Source organism: Lucilia sericata, unplaced genomic scaffold (assembly GCF_015586225.1).
Source record: "Lucilia sericata isolate MDLA Ls3-8-SP2 unplaced genomic scaffold, ASM1558622v1 Contig000470F_arrow, whole genome shotgun sequence".
Taxonomy (NCBI): Eukaryota; Metazoa; Arthropoda; class Insecta; order Diptera; family Calliphoridae; genus Lucilia; species Lucilia sericata.
The window spans coordinates 113,724-131,796 of NW_023994485.1; the positions used below are offsets into that span (position 1 = coordinate 113,724).

The following is an 18,073-nucleotide window of genomic DNA, read 5'->3' on the forward strand; positions in this document are numbered from 1 at the left end:
TTTTTCAAACCGCAAAATTTTTATTCATATAATTTATTAAAGTTGTATGCGTTTATTTTATTAGTTATGTGCTGGTTATTTGTTAGTAATAAATAAGCAGACAAGCCTTCTTTCATGTATGTATGTATGTGGGGATGTGCATATGTATATTGGCGGCATAAGTAATTAACATTGTTTTTTAAAGCTTTTTTTTTTATTTCATGTTTGTTAAAATTGTTGTTTTATTTTCAATAATGACGTATGGATTTCCCCATTAACTTACTAATAAGACAGACGAACAGACAAACCTCAAAATGCGTTGTCAAAAAACTGGGAATATGCGGTTTTAAAGTTTCAAATACTCATCTTTAATACTCATTGCAGCAATAAGGTGAAAGACTTGGCATTTTTTTTATGGCATTTTATTGAACTTTGTATTAATGCCGCTGCTGCTGATTGTTATACATGACGATCAGGCGGTTAAACCCTTGATTCATTTGCTTGTTTTTATTATAATTTATCAAACTCATTTGATGAGTTTGTTATTTTTTTTTTTAACAAACAACAGAGATTATTGAATGAATATACATTTCTTTGTAGTAATTGTCAGGTAGAATGTATTTTATTTCTCATCATGTTTTTTTTTACAGCTCCCTTTGGTGAGCTGTCATCATGATGATGAGTATTGTTATTGTTTGCCTCTTCCCCCCTTGATAAAAATGCCTGTGATTTGTTTAATTTGTTTAACAAAAAGTATTAATTTCCTACAAGTACTTGAAAGTTTAAGTTGTTGACATTTGGTTTTTCTTTTTTTTAGTTTTTAATTAAGAAAAAAATACTAATAATTTTTACTGCAATTTATCTTAGGAAAAACCTAGTTTATTTATTTGTTTAAGATTGTACGTAAACAAGAGAAACAAATTAAATACTTATAGTTATAATTGACAACAATAAAATGCGCGTGTCGAACATTTAAAGTTAAAAAAAATTTAAATATTTACTACCTATTCATAACAATTTATCAAAGATTTATTGAACAAATTTTGTATGAAAAATTGCGTTATAAACCTGTGATAAATTGTTATGAATAAGGTACATACTGTTTATACTAGAGCTGGTAAACTGTGATGTAAAGTTTTTGCAATAAAAAACCTTATGCAAAGGTTGCCCTTGCTATCTCTGAATGTTGACCTCAAACGTTAAGGAAAAGTACTTTTCGTTTTCAAAATATTGCTATTGCAAAAGGCAACATTCTTCTATGGTAGTTTTTAGGATAACATGATTTAAATGTTGCCTTTTCTATTTTAAAATAAATATTTTAAAATTTCTTCAAAACATTTCATTCTAAATTTGTTACTTTAGGCCTCTTAAGAAGTTTACATCAGTATTTGTTTGTCTCAAACCTTAAAAACAAACACATAAATAGAGATCATCCCAAAGTAACCAATGAACAAATCTTAGATTCGGTTTAAACAACTTTTCAGGAAATTTCTACATAATTCCTGATTTTCAGTTCATTCATGTCATAAGAAATTCATTTAGAGATCTGTGTAAAGGGAATCTATTTAGCTCCTTCTAGGACATATTAGAAAGTTAGAACTAGAACAAATCCTTCCGCTAAAGAATCAGTCATGGCACCTAACACTGTTTCAATTCACTTCCCTTGTTTAGTTTAGTTTAAAAGGGTTGTATACCAATGTATACATCTACTCGGAGACCCAAAGGTCCATTGTGAATTCCTTTAATAAAGAACAAGGAGAAATAAAAAGAAGACAGAAGGAGAGAGAGAGAGAGAGATAAGAAGAGTGAGAGTTTCCCTCCCAAAAAGAGAACAAAGAAAAAAGTGGTCATGGAAGAGAAATCCCTAATTGTGTGTTATCTGAAAATTCAAAATATTCCCCTGATGAAGCCCATAATGTCGCCTAGGTTGCACCCTGCTACATCTCATCGGGGAATCCTTTACCTTGCCATTTCAGTCTCAGACTCTGTATTCTGGGACAGTGGCATAAAATATGACCTACTGTATCCAGTTCCTCATCGTCCTCACACAGCCTGCAAAAATCCTGTGTGTTACCGACCCCATTACCCCTAAAGGCTCCAATTGAGCAGTATCCGGTTATTACCCCTACTAAATTCCTTATACTCCTCCTGTCCATTCCTAATAGCATTCTGGTTGCTTTTGGATTTAACTTCGGCCATAGCGTCCTAGAAACCCTACAATCCAGCCTACTATGCCAGGATCGGTTGGTGGAGTTTCTGAAATATTCGGAGATTAGGCTATAGTAATAACAAACTGAGCCCTGTCGGGTTTGTTAGGTTTTGAACAATTAGGTCCTTGAATTAGCTAAATCTAACAGCTGAGAGTTAAATATAACAAAATGCAACATATTTGCCCGAGAAAACTTAGATATAAATACTTATCAATACAATTTATAATAAAATTCAAAATAATATTTATTAAAAATATTTTTCAAAAACCATAAATTATAAATACAAGACATTTTATGTAATTCCTAAGGAAAAAAACTTCAAAAGATATTTTTACTTGCAGCAATTGCTTTTATATCGAAACACATTTTTTAAAATCTATAAACACAAACGTATAGTTCATTATAATACCAACACATGTGTGCATTTTATATTTTTCCGTTTTTTTTCATTTTCTACACCAAATTTCTAAAGACAAGTCATGTGAATTTTTTGCTTTATTTGAAATTTGCTTTTATACATACATATGTATGTATGTATGTAATACATATATACCAAAAGCTAGACATTTAAATACTATATAGAAATGTAAATAAAAAAAAAACAGAATAATTATAGAAAATTTTGAAAATTTGCCAACAAAATGAGAAAAATATTATTTCATAATTCCATTTTAAAATAAATATAAAGCAGAAAAAAACACCAAAAATTGTAAAATTCTTTTACTTTTTTTAAATAAATATATTACAAAATATATAATTAACAGCCCTCGTTTGTTAAATTAACAAAAATATATACAAAGAAAATTGTCTTTATTTTAGTTTTAATTTAAATTTAGTTGCTTTTAAAATATTTTAAAGCAAAAAAAAAAAAACACATTTATTTTAAGTGCCACAGACTATAGGGATTTTTTTTAAATAGTTTAGTACAGCTGCACTATTTACATTCCTTTTGCAAGAAATATTTGTGTTACAGTTTATAACAAAAGTTTTGTTCCTTATTTAACCAGAATTAAGAAAATTTCATCATGATTCACTTAGTTTTTAATAATTTTTCCCTTGTTTTCATTAATAATTTTATGATTTTATTACTACAATTTAAAACAAACAAAAAATATTAATAAACTTATACCAAATTAAACTATTATCAATCAATTTTAAAGGGTATTTTCTGTGACGTATTCTCTAATATTTATTGTATTTTTTATCTATAAAATGTTTTTGCTTAATACTCGAAAATTTGTATTTTTTACAAATTCATTGCAAAATAATATAAATTATCTGTGTTAAAAACTCGTAAGTTTTTCCTTATCATCTGTTATTATATTGTACGTTTATGGTATTGAATTTCTTGGGGAAACCCATGTTAATTAAACGAAAAACAGTCTAGATAACAAAATAAATGTATAATAAATTGTTATTAATTTATATTGTCATATTGAATAAACAGAATTTATTAAATCATTTACATTTTTGAAGATAGAATTAAAAAAAATGATAAAAATTAAAACGCATTTAAAAATTGTAATATTGTTTAGGCCTCAACAGAGTTAAAAAGAAACATATTTTATAACAGGCCTTAACTTTTAAACCGATCGCAGAACTTGCAGAATATTATATTAAATTATAGTCTAACATCTTCAAGCTGAAGTCTAATATAAATTCAATTTAATCTCATCTGTCTAAACCGAAAACATTTCTACATGTGTGTCTAACTCCTGGTTGGTAACTGGTAAGATAAATACAAAAACCCATAACATAATGACTGACAATTTTTTTTGTGATTTACACTATATTATTCTAATCGATTTTTATTGTTCAATTGTTTTTCTTGGGATTTTCACTAATTTTCAATATTTATCTGAACATAGTAACAGTGATTTTGTGAGTGGGACAATATATGTGTGTTTGATGTTTATGTCAAGCACCATAATCTTATCACTCATATCAATGTTAATTTTGTTTGATATTTTTAATAGCTGTCAATATAAAGTTTAATAAACTTATACTTGAAATTTGTTTTTAATTTTTATTCTCTAATATATGAAAACAATAAAGATTTATGACTGGCATAAATTTGTAAATTAATTGTTAATAAAAAGAAACTGTATAGTAGAGGAAAGTATATGGAGAAAAGATGGTTTTCATTCAATATTTTCAAAGCTAATAGTCTATAGTCTATTATATAGTCTAGTCTATAGTCTATTCTATAGTCTATTCTATAGTCTAGTCTGTAGTCTATTCTATAGTCTATTCTATAGTCTAGTCTATAGTCTATTCTATAGTCTAGTCTATAGTTTAGTCTATAGTCTAGTCTATAGTCTAGTCTAGTCTATAGTCTAGTCTATAGTATAGTCTAGTCTATAGTATAGTCTAGTCTATAGTATAGTCTAGTCTATAGTATAGTCTAGTCTATAGTATAGTCTAGTCTATAGTATAGTCTAGTCTAGTCTATAGTCTAGTCTATAGTCTAGTCTATAGTCTAGTCTATAGTCTAGTCTATAGTCTAGTCTATAGTCTAGTCTATAGTCTAGTCTAGTCTATAGTCTAGTCTAGTCTATAGTCTAGTCTATAGTCTAGTCTAGAGTCTAGTCTATAGTCTAGTCTATAGTCTAGTCTATAGTCTAGTCTATAGTCTAGTCTATAGTCTAGTCTATAGTCTAGTCTATAGTCTAGTCTATAGTCTAGTCTATAGTCTAGTATAGTCTAGTCTATAGTCTAGTCTATAGTCTAGTCTATAGTCTAGTCTATAGTCTAGTCTATAGTCTAGTCTATAGTCTAGTCTATAGTCTAGTCTATAGTCTAGTCTATCTATAGTCTAGTCTAGTCTATAGTCTAGTCTATAGTCTAGTCTATAGTCTAGTCTATAGTCTAGTCTATAGTCTAGTCTATAGTCTAGTCTATAGTCTAGTCTATAGTCTAGTCTATAGTCTAGTCTAGTCTAGTCTATAGTCTAGTCTATAGTCTAGTCTATAGTCTAGTCTATAGTCTAGTCTATAGTCTAGTCTATAGTCTAGTCTATAGTCTAGTCTATAGTCTAGTCTATAGTCTAGTCTATAGTCTAGTCTATAGTCTAGTCTATAGTCTAGTCTATAGTCTAGTCTATAGTCTAGTCTATAGTCTAGTCTATAGTCTAGTCTATAGTCTAGTCTATAGTCTAGTCTATAGTCTAGTCTATAGTCTAGTCTATAGTCTAGTCTATAGTCTAGTCTATAGTCTAGTCTATAGTCTAGTCTATAGTCTAGTATCGTCTAGTCTATAGTCTAGTCTATAGTCTAGTCTATAGTCTAGTCTATAGTCTAGTCTATAGTCTAGTCTATAGTCTAGTCTATAGTCTAGTCTATAGTCTAGTCTATAGTCTAGTCTATAGTCTAGTCTATAGTCTAGTCTATAGAGTCTATAGTCTAGTCTATAGTCTAGTCTATAGTCTAGTCTATAGTCTAGTCTATAGTCTAGTCTATAGTCTAGTCTATAGTCTAGTCTATAGTCTAGTCTATAGTCTAGTCTATAGTCTAGTCTATAGTCTAGTCTATAGTCTAGTCTATAGTCTAGTCTATAGTCTAGTCTATAGTCTAGTCTATAGTCTAGTCTATAGTCTAGTCTAAAGCCTAGTCTATAGTCTAGTCTATAGTCTAGTCTATAATCTAGTATATAGTCTAGTCTATAGTCTAGTCTAGAGTCTAGCCTATAGTCTAATCTATAGACTAGTCTATAGTTTAGTCTATAGTCTAGTCTACAGAGTATTCTGTAGTCTAGTCTATAGTCTAGTCTATAGTCTAGTCAATAGTCTAGTCTATAGTCTTTTAAATAGTCTCGTCTTTAGTCCAGTATATAGGTCAGTGTTGTTTATAATCTGTTGGAATTCAGTAAATAACTAAGGGATATAAAACTTCCAATCAGTTCCTTGTACTTGAATACCATTTAACACTTGAAAAATATTCCCGCCAATTCATTTCTTTTTTTTTTTGTACATTTAACAAATAACAACTTATTTTTACAGCTATAAATGACTTTAACAAATTCAATGTTTAACGTCATGGGTAATTTATACCGACATTTAACAAATAACAGAAAAAAAATAAACAAACAAATTTATAAATTAATAAATCAAAACATCATGTAATTAAGCTGCCATTAAACGAAACATTCATTCTTCAAATAAACAACAATTCTAAACTTGTAATTAGGAAATAAAAAAGAATTGCAAAACTTTGAACTTTGAAAATTTTCTTAGAAAAACGTTTATATAGAAAAAAATTCCAAAATATTTTAATGAAACGCTAAAAGGGAAAGTTATTTTCTAAGTAAATTTATTACAAATTTGCCACAAACATTTGTCAAATATTTTTAAAAAATGATCAGATACTTTCAGATATTTGACATATAAAACAGACAAATACAAAGAGCAGCAAATATAGTAGATACTACGTCAAACAACCAAATTTACGTTGGTTGTTTGTAACAAATGAATTTATAATAATTTATAAATTTATACTTTATTAATACTAAAATCACATTTTTATTTGATTCATATATTATGACGGCTACGAAAATGCTATAAGTTGATTTTGCTGCTTTTTTTTTATTTTATACAACGACGACGATGATGATGATGGTGGTGCTTGTGATGATGATAATGATGGGCATGAGTATAAGTATGGATTGGTGGTAGGAAGAGGTGTTGGTGGTGGTGGCGGCGCTGATGTTGAACGCCATCAACACAATTTCAATGTTTCTGCTTTTTATTTTTTGTATTATTTTTGGGAAAAACCCAAAATATTTTTATATTTAGCCGTAGCAGCCAGAGCACCAGCAACCAAAGTTGAAAAAAAAGAAGCACACAACAAGCAATAGCAAAAATATAAATAAATAAAAACGAAAATGAAAATGACAATATGGGCAAAATGTGTGTGAGTGTATGTGCGGTGATGGGGAGGTGTAAAAAATAAATAAACAACAAAAATATGGTGTTTGAAATTGTTGGTTTATGGCTAAGCATATGGAGGGTTTTTAAAAAAAATTTTGTAAAAAAGAATACAAAGTTAAAATGCAGTTTTACACAGAATTTTATACATTTTTTTCTACCTTAGTTTTAAAGTTAATCTAAAAAGAACTTTTTTACTTCAGGAATTCTAATAAATTTATATGGATTTATGTAAAATTAAATTTACCTTGAGTGTTTAGTTTTTTGTAAGTTTTTTTTTGTCATCAAAGGTTAAATTACAAGTGAAGGTTAATTATTATTGGCATTTGTAGTAATGGAAGGTGTTGTTTGGTTGCTGCTTTAACCAAAATAATCAATATAAACAATTTTATTTGTTTCCAAAATTAGATTTTAGTTTTATTAAGCTTTAATATAAACCTTTTAAACACGCAAGCTACCTAATTTTTTGGGGTTTAACATAGTTTAGAGCAAGTTTTTATTTATAACAAAACTTAAAACATAAAATGTTTGGTTAGATTTATTACAAGTTTTGTTTTTGTTATAAATAGGGGTTTTATTTATTTTAGTTTCAGTTTACTTATTACTATTAAGTTCTTGGGTTATTTCTATTATTTATAGAATTTCTAAGAATTAAAACAATATTTGGTTTTTTAACCTATTTAGGATTTTCAAAGTTCTTAAGAATCGGGGATTTTTTTTTGCATTTTTAACATTTGCTTTGATAACATGTCTGAGTAATTAAGGATTTTAGCAAAGAAGCATTATAATAAATGCCTAGTCATAATAATAGCAAAGTTCCCAAAGCTTTTTAACCACAAATTATAAATTATAAAATATCTTTAGTATAATAAATAAGTTTTATAAATTGTTTAAGATTTTAAGAATTCAAAAAAAAAATTATTTAGTTTCTTTTAAGATGTTTAAACAAAAATGATTTTTTTAAATAAAATTTATAATTTCTTTCTATTTTTCTTTTGCCTTGAGTAGTTTTTGTTTAAAACATTTTACTAAGGTTGTTGTGAATGCCACATATGGTGGGCTGACGTCAAATGTTAAAAAAAATTCAAGAAAATATATTGAAAAATTGTTGAAAATTTAGAAAACTTTGAGAAAAAGAAAAAAAATTATACTTCGTATTAATCTAACTAGTCTAATGTTTGTATATTTTTTCATTATAGTCTGACGTCAAATTCATTTTTAAATCAAAAATATATGAATACATTAATTTAAACAAAAAAACATTAGAGAGATTCAAATTAATTAAAAAACTTTTTTAATGTTTAAATAAACGAAAACAAAGCCTTCTAATTATAAATCCCTAATATTTGTAATAATATAGTAAGTAAGTTTTGTTCAACATTTCATCAAGATATAAAGAATATAAATAATCACAATTAATTAAACAAATGAATTCCCCTATTAACGGGTATATACTACAGAAAGTATATAAAAATAGTCAGTCATAAAGACAATAATATAAATTTTCTCAAGAATAAAATTAAGAAAAAAAAATAAACCTCAGACAGCTAAGCGGAAAATTCTTAAATAAAGAACAAAAACAAATTCACAATCACATTTAAGAAAATTCTTATAAAATTGTTATTTTTAAAACAAAATGTTTCACATGAAAGTGTGATAAATATATTTTATTTTTTTTTTTTTGTTCTTTTTTGCAAAAAAAAAAATGTCTATGACTGTGGCTAGCCAAAAGCACAAAAAAATAAGTGACAAAATATACATAAATATAATTAACAAGACGGGACGTCTGAAAAAGAAATGAACGCCTCTGTATAGCAATACATTTGCAAATTTAACAGACAAAGCATTAAATTTTTTTATAAAAATTAGTTCAACGTTATCTTTTAAGTAAAAACAATTTTTGTTTGTTTAAATTTTAAATTTGAAAAGGAATTTTTAATATAATTTAATGGAATTTATTTAAGAACTTACCATCATAATTGCGTATTTCCAAATCGGAGGGTAATTGGGCATATTTCAAATAGGATTTATCATTGGCACGATGACCATATTGACGATGGGCTTCATTAACTTCGGAGGCACTAATGGGTATAGTTAAAGCGCGTACACATTGTTCTTCGCCAGATCTGCAGGCAAGATGTAAAGCTGTATTACCATGACGATCGCGCGCCGTAGGCTTTTGAAGGGAATAGAAAAAAAAAGAAAAGGAATTTTGTGTTAAAACTTTTAAAATCCAAGGAGATTTCTTGAAAAATTTAAAGAATTGCATTTGTCTGTTAAACTTTCAATTCCTATACTATCCGAAGAAGTAAATTTTATAGAAAAAAGAAAAAGTTATTTTTAACTTACCTCTGCTCCCGCTATTAAAAGCATTCTGATAATTTTTGGTTGGGCTGTTAAGGTGGCCAAATGCAATGGTGTCTGGGCTTCATCATTTTGTATATTAAAAAGGCAAGGATGTGGAGCCATACGTATTAGGGCAGCAACAACATCTACATAACCCGAGATGCAGGCCAAATGTAAAGGTCTAAATAAATAAACATAAATATAAATTCAAAAGAAAAGAAAATAAAACAAAGATCTTGTACATGTTTTAAATCCTTAAAATAAATCTGTTTAAAACTATCACCTGCCTTTAGCCTAAAACACCTGTATTATTTACTTAAAACACACACACACAGACACATACAATAACTTCCTCTTAATCCTGGTTACAAACGAAAAAGATCACGTAGTTCAATGGTTGAAAATAAAACACAAAAACCTGTTCAATTGTAAGAAATAATTTGTTTTGGGAATTTTTACGGAACTTAACAAAAGCCACAATGTAACAGGTGATTTATGGCTACATATTTATTATGACCTGTCTGTCACTAACTTTTTAGTTGTACTTAGTTGCAGTTTTATAATCTACCCTGATGAGTTATTGTTTGTGGAAAAAAAGAAAGGTTGTTTTATGAGCGTGTGTTTTGTTCATTAAACTAAGCTACTAAAAACAGGTACTTAAAAATAAACCATTTGCAAAAAAAGTAAGGAAAGGTCACGTTCGAGTTTAATGGAAATCGTTAAAGGAAACTTTAAGGCGACAAGCCTTTTGGTAAAAATACAGAAAATGGCAAGATAATAAAAAAGTAAACTATTTAAAAGAGTTTTAGTTTATTTTCCCCGTTTAATAAAAAAGAAAAATATTTCCATTCCTTGTTCCCACGAAAGATCGGCAAAGTTAAATTTTAATATCTCAAACCACTAAACTCCCTGACTATATTTAAAATATAACAAACTTGAATTCTAATCAATTAAAATTAACTTATAAAATATTTAATTTAACTTACGTATCTCCATCATCGTTTTGTTGATAGTATTTCTCCCAGGCATTAGCTGGAGTTATTTGTTGTGGTATTGTGGCGGTTTGTTGTTGTTGGTACTGTTGTTGAGCAGTTGAACCAGCTGCATAAGAAGATGAGGTTGACGATACTGATGATGAAGATAATTTTGTTTGCTGCGCCGAACGCGTTTGTTTAGGGGCATCTAGATTATTTAAACCAGAAACGGCATTTGTACGAGAATTGGATGCAGTTGAAGCGGTATTAACATTATTGGCAGCATTGGGATTATTGTGCAAACTTAAATTGCAGAACCATTCGGATATGCCAGATTCAACACTATGAGGCAAAATCATTTTTGGTTCGTTTGTAGTTTTTTGTTGTTGCTTTTGTCCAACTGAATCACAATCTCCGTCGTCGTATTCCTCTTCCTCGATAATACCCGAATCCAAATTGGGCTGTTGCGTTTTATGCGTTGGATGTTGTTGTTGTTGTGGTTCACTTAAAGATTCCGGTATATTTAATTTTTTAATATCACCACCACCACGAGCAACACCAGCTTCTTCGTTATCTGTATCCAAAAGGGCCGAAGATGATGTTTGTGGTCCCGAAATAAAGCCGGAATCTGTAGTTTCCCCAGCTAAATCTGAAAATTTCTTATTATCGTCACCTTCTTCTTCTACGTCCAAGTCGTCTCTATTATGACGTTGTTGTTGTTGGATATTTGTAGAGCCTGTCAATTGACCGCCAAATGTTGTTGACGTTTGTTGTTTACTGTTATTTTTTTGTTGTTGCTGCTGGTGTTGTTGATCTAATTGTTCTACGCCACTACATTTACAATCATCTACTTCTACTACTTCCTTAATATTCTGCTTATTATCACTTGACGTCGCTGTTGATGATGACGGTGTTGGATTCCACATTTTGTAGCTTTGTCTGAATTATGTTTATTGTTTTTAAATTTATTTTTATTTCTATTTTGATTTGCTTTTTTAGATTATTTTGCAGCAATTAATTTTTTTCTTACAGTTTTATTGTTTTCTTTTTACATACACTGTTCTGCTATTTTTATAGTTGAAAAAGGAAATTAAAAATTTAGAGTGGTATTTCAAAAGAAAGTAGAAGAGGGAGAGTGCAAAAAAGGAGTAGCTGTAAATTGCAACACTGAAAAATGTCCCCCCATTTAGAGTTTACTTTTAGTACTTGTCAAACTTGTCAGCTAATTAAAGTGTTTTTTAACTACTGTGTGAGCGTGCTTTTCAATAGTTTATTTAATTTATTTAATGTGTACAAAAAAGATAAACAAAGTGTTGATAACTTTATATAAATATTTAACAGAGTATGTATTTTAATTTTTACTTTGTTAATTAATATTATCGCGACATATCATTTTTTAATGTATTTGTTATACACTTCGTTTTGCATAATCTTGCATTCTCCTTTACGCTCTCTACCCCTCTCTTTCTAACACACTGATATAAATGCGTAAATAGGAAATTGACACTTGTTGTTATTGTTTGCAGTGTGTATACGTAAAATAAGAATATTTTCTTTAGTCAACTACTAGTAATTTTGTAATGATTTTTTGTTTCGTTTAAATTTGTAATTTTTTAAAAATTTAACCGAGTTTTGGGAATTTTTCTTGATATTTGTAGTTTTTTTCTGTACGCTTTTTTGAGTTATTTCACTTGCATTAAAAAATATTCTAGATTTTATAACGAAAGCTAAGTGTAGCTTTTCGATTTTTTACAAGTTTTGCTTTTTCTCACACATTCTTCTTTTTTTTTTTTTGATTCGTTTCACAATATTTGTGTAGATGTTAATTTAATCAAAATGGCCACTTGTTTATGAAATTTTATTTCTTTTCTGAAATCTATTTTAAAAATACTTATTTAATACCTTTTCAGATGCCGGGTTATTTTAGCGTAAAGAAAACTATTTATTAATACGTTTTATGTCACTTTTACTTTTTTAATGGCTTTCTATTTGAAGTTTTCTTCAAGTATATTTATTGCTTGTTTTAATTGTGGTATTTTTATATATTTCTCATTTGCTTTTTTATAAGCGCTCAAATGCTTTTTACTTTTTTGTTGTACAATATCTCAATAACGATTGAATTGATTTTTTGTCTGTTGAACACGTCTTAAATCGTTCGCTTTCTCGTTGAGACTAATATTATCGTATAATTACTAATTTTGTTGCTTCTTCTTTATTTCGTATTTTCTCCTCTTTATTATATTTAGTCGGCGTTGCCAACTATATGTATCATGATTAAACAAAAGTATAGTAGAAAGCTTTTTTTAAACTAAAAAGTTTTTCTGAATTTTTTTGTGTTCTGTGAAAAGTTGTACTAAAAAAGCTTTTTTAAATTTAATGCCATTATTGGTAAGTGGTGTAAAAAACGAAAATAGAATTAAAAATACAAAATAGTGAAATACAGTGAATAAATTTTAATAAAATTTATGTAAAAAAATATTTAATTCTATTTCCCAATTGCAATACAACAATTATTCTGTCTTTTTCTCAGTGTGGTTAATTAGTTGCAGTGGTGATTTTCTTTTGAGTGTCAACACTTTTTCAACATTACCGTTATTTTCAACAGAGTTGTATTTTACTTAAATTTCAAATTAAAGCACGTAATACTTTTTTTCTTTCGTTTCTAATACATTTGTTAATAATTATGTACATATTTGAGTTTTAATAAGATATCCCCTTTTTATTTGAAAAGCTTTAATGCATCCCTAGATACACATTAAGAAAAACACGGCTAAAAAAATGTTCAATATAAAGTTGACTACATTTTTAATTTCTTTAAAAGTATTTAAAAGTTTTTTTTATAAAATGTTTTTTGGTATAAATGTACTACAATATTTAAACAGATTTTTATTTAAATGTTTTCTTTAATAAACTATCACTTGTTTGACTTAATAACCATCATCATCATCACAATTGTCGAGTAATAATAAGCAGAATTTTATTTACAACTAATTAAAACAAAATTAAGTAAGAATTTAAGCCAGAAACTTACAGTTTTTATGCTTATTTTAGAAACAAAACAAATATTGAATGATTCACACGTTTATAAATCAATTCTATGTGTAGATGTATTGAGTGTGTATTTTTTGAATGTTGAAGTAATACTAAAAATCTTTTGATTTCATAGCGCACTGCTAGATTTCGACAGAATGTTGTATGAAAGTTCTTATCATTGGGAAAATCCCGGTAAATGAAGAAAATATTCATGCAAGAGAGCATTCAACAAGAAGAGAAATACATATCAATATATCCAAAGGATAATAAACATCCTTTTTCACTGAGAGAAACAGAGACAAAAATGTAAACTGAGAGAAGATAATATACTCCTTTGCTACCTGCTGTCATTTGAAAACATTCTCCTTTTATCTTCAGATAAATATATAAAGCGATCGTGATCCTATTTTGAGATAAATCATTTATGATGATAAATTTATGTAGACTTGAGACTATAGGTACGAGTATCTAATCATGTGTTTATTTTAATATTGACTCATATTTCGCGTGCATTCGTTTCTTCAGCTCCAGCTGTGATTTTATCTCGTTTATAGCGCCATCTAAGAAAAGGAATTTTTCTTGCGATCAATCGATAGATAAGATATGTATAGATATTAACATATGAGTGCATAATTTTGTTTGTAGTATGTTATTGTCATTATTGTCTTTTGGGTTTTACATGCGGAAATATTAGCGGGTTATTCTTTTCTGAAGTGGCTCTTTCTGTTTTGTTATTCCATCCATATTTATCTTGTGTTGACAAAATGTGTGGAATTACGTGGTGTGATGCTTGATGATTCTTATGGGTATTTTTCTTAGTAATATGGAATTTCGTTTTAGTTAAAAAGTCATACATACATATGATGGTAATTGTGAAAGAATCAACATCTGAAAATTGGTATTAAAAGTTTTTTCCAATTGTCAGCAAAATGAAAATATTGAGGGAACGTAATTTTATATTAAAACCCAAATAAACTCATTAACACATTGACATTTATTTGCAACTACTAAATTTAAATAAAATTTGTTTTTGTAACAAAAAATCACCTTAAAAAAATCCCTTAGCTACTTAATCTTAATAATCCGAAAAATGATAAGACCCTCTATAAAAATTTTAAAACATTTTTTACCATAATATTATAATATTGTTTTCAAAAATATTAAACAATTTTAGTCAAACTTATATATTGTGTACATATTTAATGTAAACTATTTTTTTTATCAGAACTACATGTAAATTAAGTATTTGATTTTTTCAAATACTATGAAATAATACGAAGTTCCCCTTAACAAATTTTAAAAGTGGCACATGAAGGGACTATTTATTATTTAATAAAAAAGCACAATTTACAAAAAACTGCGATGATTCAAGAAATAAATTTTGTGCTTATTTCCTTATGAATTAACGAGTCGGAAGATCACTTTTCTTAAGCATAGGTGAATCGTAATTTAACTATTAAAAATTGCGTAAAGCTCAAGAATATATAAAAATATAGATTATTAAATTCAAATTGCTTGAAAATATTAAATTATTGTAGAGATTATATCGATCATGAAAAAATAGTACAATTTTTAGCATTAACATTATATATATCTTAATTTTGTGTTACATGCAGTTTAAAAAAAATATTATAATATAAACAAATTTATATTTTTTTAAATGTGTGTATTGTTCATATAAAAATATTACAAAATCGGTTTTCTTTTCATTATAGCTATGAATATTTATTAATTAGAGGCACTATTTTTTAACGTTTATTTTACTATAAGAAAAATAATCACAAACCCATGATTTTTGTAAAAATTATTTAAAGAATAGTAAATGTATCTTAAATACTGACCACAAAAATGTTTACACTTCATAGGTATTTCACGTAAAATTTGCGTAAAATTCATTAATAAAATATTACTCATTTGCTTGAAAACTGGCTTAACTCAAAATTCACATTTTTGAACTGAACACTAAAAAATTGTCGTTTAAAAAAGAGATTTTTTTAAAACGATGCGTTTACCTATATTTGATTAGCACATATATAATATTAAGTCAGATAAGATAAATATCTCTACTAAATATATTACTATTTTATTATTTAAAATCCCAGGATTTGTTAACAATTTGTAAAACACTTCACCTTATGTTGAAAATATTTCACACAAATATATACAAAATTTTGTGAAGTGATTTGTAAAATAACCCTATTAAAGTCGCTTTTCTCGAAACTTTATTTATTGAGTTATGACAGCCTTTGAGTAAATAAGCTTTATATACTAAAATAAATCATAATTTGTTTAATTATTTATAAACCTACTTCAAATAAGACAAGTCTTTAACCGCAATTATACAAACGTATAAATACTAAATTGCCCGCAAAATGGAATTTAAATTTTAATTTTAAACTATCAGAACGGAAGCCATATGTTTGTAAAATTGATTAATAATGTGGAATTACAGAATTTATATAAACAAATGCGTTTTTTCGCTTTTATTATTATTATTTAAGGTTTTACCTATTTTTTAACTGAACACTAATAGCTTGAGACGTTTCATATCTGAATTTAAATAAGAATATTTACTAATCACAAATATGTGACACATGAAGTATAGTTCAACGTTTCGTTTTAAGGGTCAAATTCAAAATAATAATAAATACATATATATATATATATATATATATATATATATATATATATATATATAATAGGCTCATATTCTGTAGTTATATATACATATATCAGATTTTTTGTAAATGAGCGATATGAAGAACTGAATTGTGAACGCCCCACACAGCAATCTGTTCCTCGCCTTAAAATGACTCAGAATTCAACGAACAGCGGACAAGTATTCATCCAAAATTTCTAATTTTTAGAATTTCTTTACAACATTTTACAATAATAAAACAATAGTCAATAAAATTACCAAATTTCATTTTTGGTTTGATTTCGAATTTTTATTAAATTTATTTATTTATTATTATTTTACTAAATTTTGATTTTTTACTAACAATTTTTTCTTAGATTTCCATTACATTTTGCTAAAAAATACTTTCACAAATTTGATTTAAAGTTTTTTCTTTAAATTCAATTTACAAATCTTTTTAAAGATTATTCGAATTTTTAAAAATATATTTTTGAAGTGAAACGGTACTAATATTTGTTTCTGTGTAGTGATTGTGTTAGTGTTACCAAAAAATAAACAAAAGAGCCAAAATTTGGCAACTCTATTTTTGTTAGTACCAAACAGCTGATTTGAAATGTCAAAATTATTACTCTTCAGTCAACCAGCAGTCTGCACGCGATTTTTGTGTATTTTTTCTAATAGTACGAATTAAATACACAAAAAATGTTAAATTTATTAAACAAAACTACCTTAAGGCTGCTTCCTGCTGTTCGTTCCATATCGCAAACAGCAACAGCTAGAACCGCCACTGAGCAGATTAAGGAAGAACCCTCAAAGAGCCCAGTTGTTAAATCATCAAACGCACCGGCTTTAATTTTGCCACAAAATTTTGAGCAGTATTCTCCAGTGAATCTTAAAGATTGCAGACAAGCTTGGATAGAAAGTTTCGATGGTGTGGCTGAAGAAAAATTGGGTTTGATAGAATTACATCCAGATGTATTTGCCACTCAACCTAGAGTGGATGTTATACAGGAGAATATTGAATGGCAGCGTAAATATCGTTATGTAAGTTTTGCCACCTCCAAGTCTAGAGCAGAAGTACGTGGTGGTGGTCGTAAACCTTGGCCTCAAAAAGGTGGCGGCAGAGCTAGACATGGTTCTTTAAGATCACCTCTCTTAAAAGGTGGTGGCATAGCCCATGGCCCCCGTTCACCTACAACTCACTTCTATATGTTGCCCTTCTTCAAACGCGTTTTGGGTTTAACCTCCACCCTAAGCGTTAAGTTGGCTCAAGATGATTTGCATGTTATCAAAGATGTTGAAATACCCAGCAGAGATCCCGAATTCATACTTGATTTAATAAAGGAAAGAAATTGGGGTCCATCGGTCTTAATAGTTGACAAGTAAGTTTGCTTTGTGAATGCTGTAAAATCAAATTTGTAATTTAATTACATTTTAGGAACGATATATTTCCCGAAAATATTTGTTATGCCACGGATCAATTGGGTTTTGTTAACCTAATGCCCGCCTATGGCTTAAACTGTTATTCCATGCTGAAACATGATACTTTGGTGTTGACTGTAGATGCTGTTAAACACATTGAAGAACGTTTATTGTATCAACTTCATCGTACCGATGCCCATGCTAAGGAGCAAAAGTTCAAATTAGATCAAGTTTAATTTTTTGCAGTTTTGTTAATTTTAATTTTAATAATTCAGATAAAATATATGAAAATAATAAAGTAAAATGTTTGTTTATTATAAAATTAAAACATATTTGCATTGAATTAAACTTTCCCACCAAGTTCAAATTTTCACTAAAATTTCAATTTTCATTAAAAAGTCGTAATTTAGTTTTTTTTTTGAAATTGAAATGTTACTTGAAAAAATCTTCACTAGAAAATATTAATCTTAGTAAATATTTTAGTCTGTTAGTAAAAATTTAAAATTATTGCAATTTCAAATTTTCACTAAAAAATAAAATTTTCAATAAA

At 27.7% G+C, this 18,073-nt stretch overlaps 2 protein-coding genes and 1 long non-coding RNA gene across 4 annotated transcripts in view; 2 read left to right on the forward strand and 1 right to left on the reverse strand.

Moving 5' to 3' along the window:
• The window catches only part of LOC119605274 (NF-kappa-B inhibitor cactus-like), a 29,258-nt gene extending 16,637 nt beyond the window's left edge, over window positions 1-12,621 (reverse strand). Inside the window, exons 1-4 of one of the 2 annotated variants that reach the window (XM_037958299.1) lie at window positions 12,333-12,621; window positions 10,443-11,495; window positions 9,460-9,637; window positions 9,082-9,286 (exon numbers count right to left, since the gene is read on the reverse strand). In XM_037958299.1, coding sequence (XP_037814227.1) covers window positions 9,082-9,286; window positions 9,460-9,637; window positions 10,443-11,356 — 1,297 coding nt within the window. In that variant the 5' untranslated portion in view covers window positions 11,357-11,495; window positions 12,333-12,621. The remainder of the gene's footprint in view (window positions 1-9,081; window positions 9,287-9,459; window positions 9,638-10,442; window positions 11,496-12,332) is intronic. The other variant, XM_037958300.1, reaches the window with a different exon arrangement.
• Window positions 11,502-18,073, forward strand: part of LOC119605276 — a 77,358-nt gene continuing 70,786 nt past the window's right edge. The window contains exon 1 of the long non-coding RNA XR_005231574.1: window positions 11,502-11,772. This is a non-coding gene — a long non-coding RNA (uncharacterized LOC119605276). The remainder of the gene's footprint in view (window positions 11,773-18,073) is intronic.
• On the forward strand, window positions 16,711-17,865 carry LOC119605275 (39S ribosomal protein L4, mitochondrial). The gene is made up of 2 exons (XM_037958301.1): window positions 16,711-17,483; window positions 17,540-17,865. Exons 1-2 carry the CDS (start codon window positions 16,804-16,806, stop codon window positions 17,757-17,759), a joined length of 900 nt encoding a protein of 299 aa, XP_037814229.1. The 5' UTR covers window positions 16,711-16,803; the 3' UTR covers window positions 17,760-17,865.

Excerpts from the sequence above, each read along its gene's own strand:
- LOC119605275 (XM_037958301.1), top strand. The coding sequence starts at position 16,804 with ATGTTAAATTTATTAAACAAAACTACCTTAAGGCTGCTTCCTGCTGTT. Across the intron at positions 17,484-17,539 it reads TCGGTCTTAATAGTTGACAA|GAACGATATATTTCCCGAAA; the intron begins GTAAGTTTGCTT and ends ATTACATTTTAG.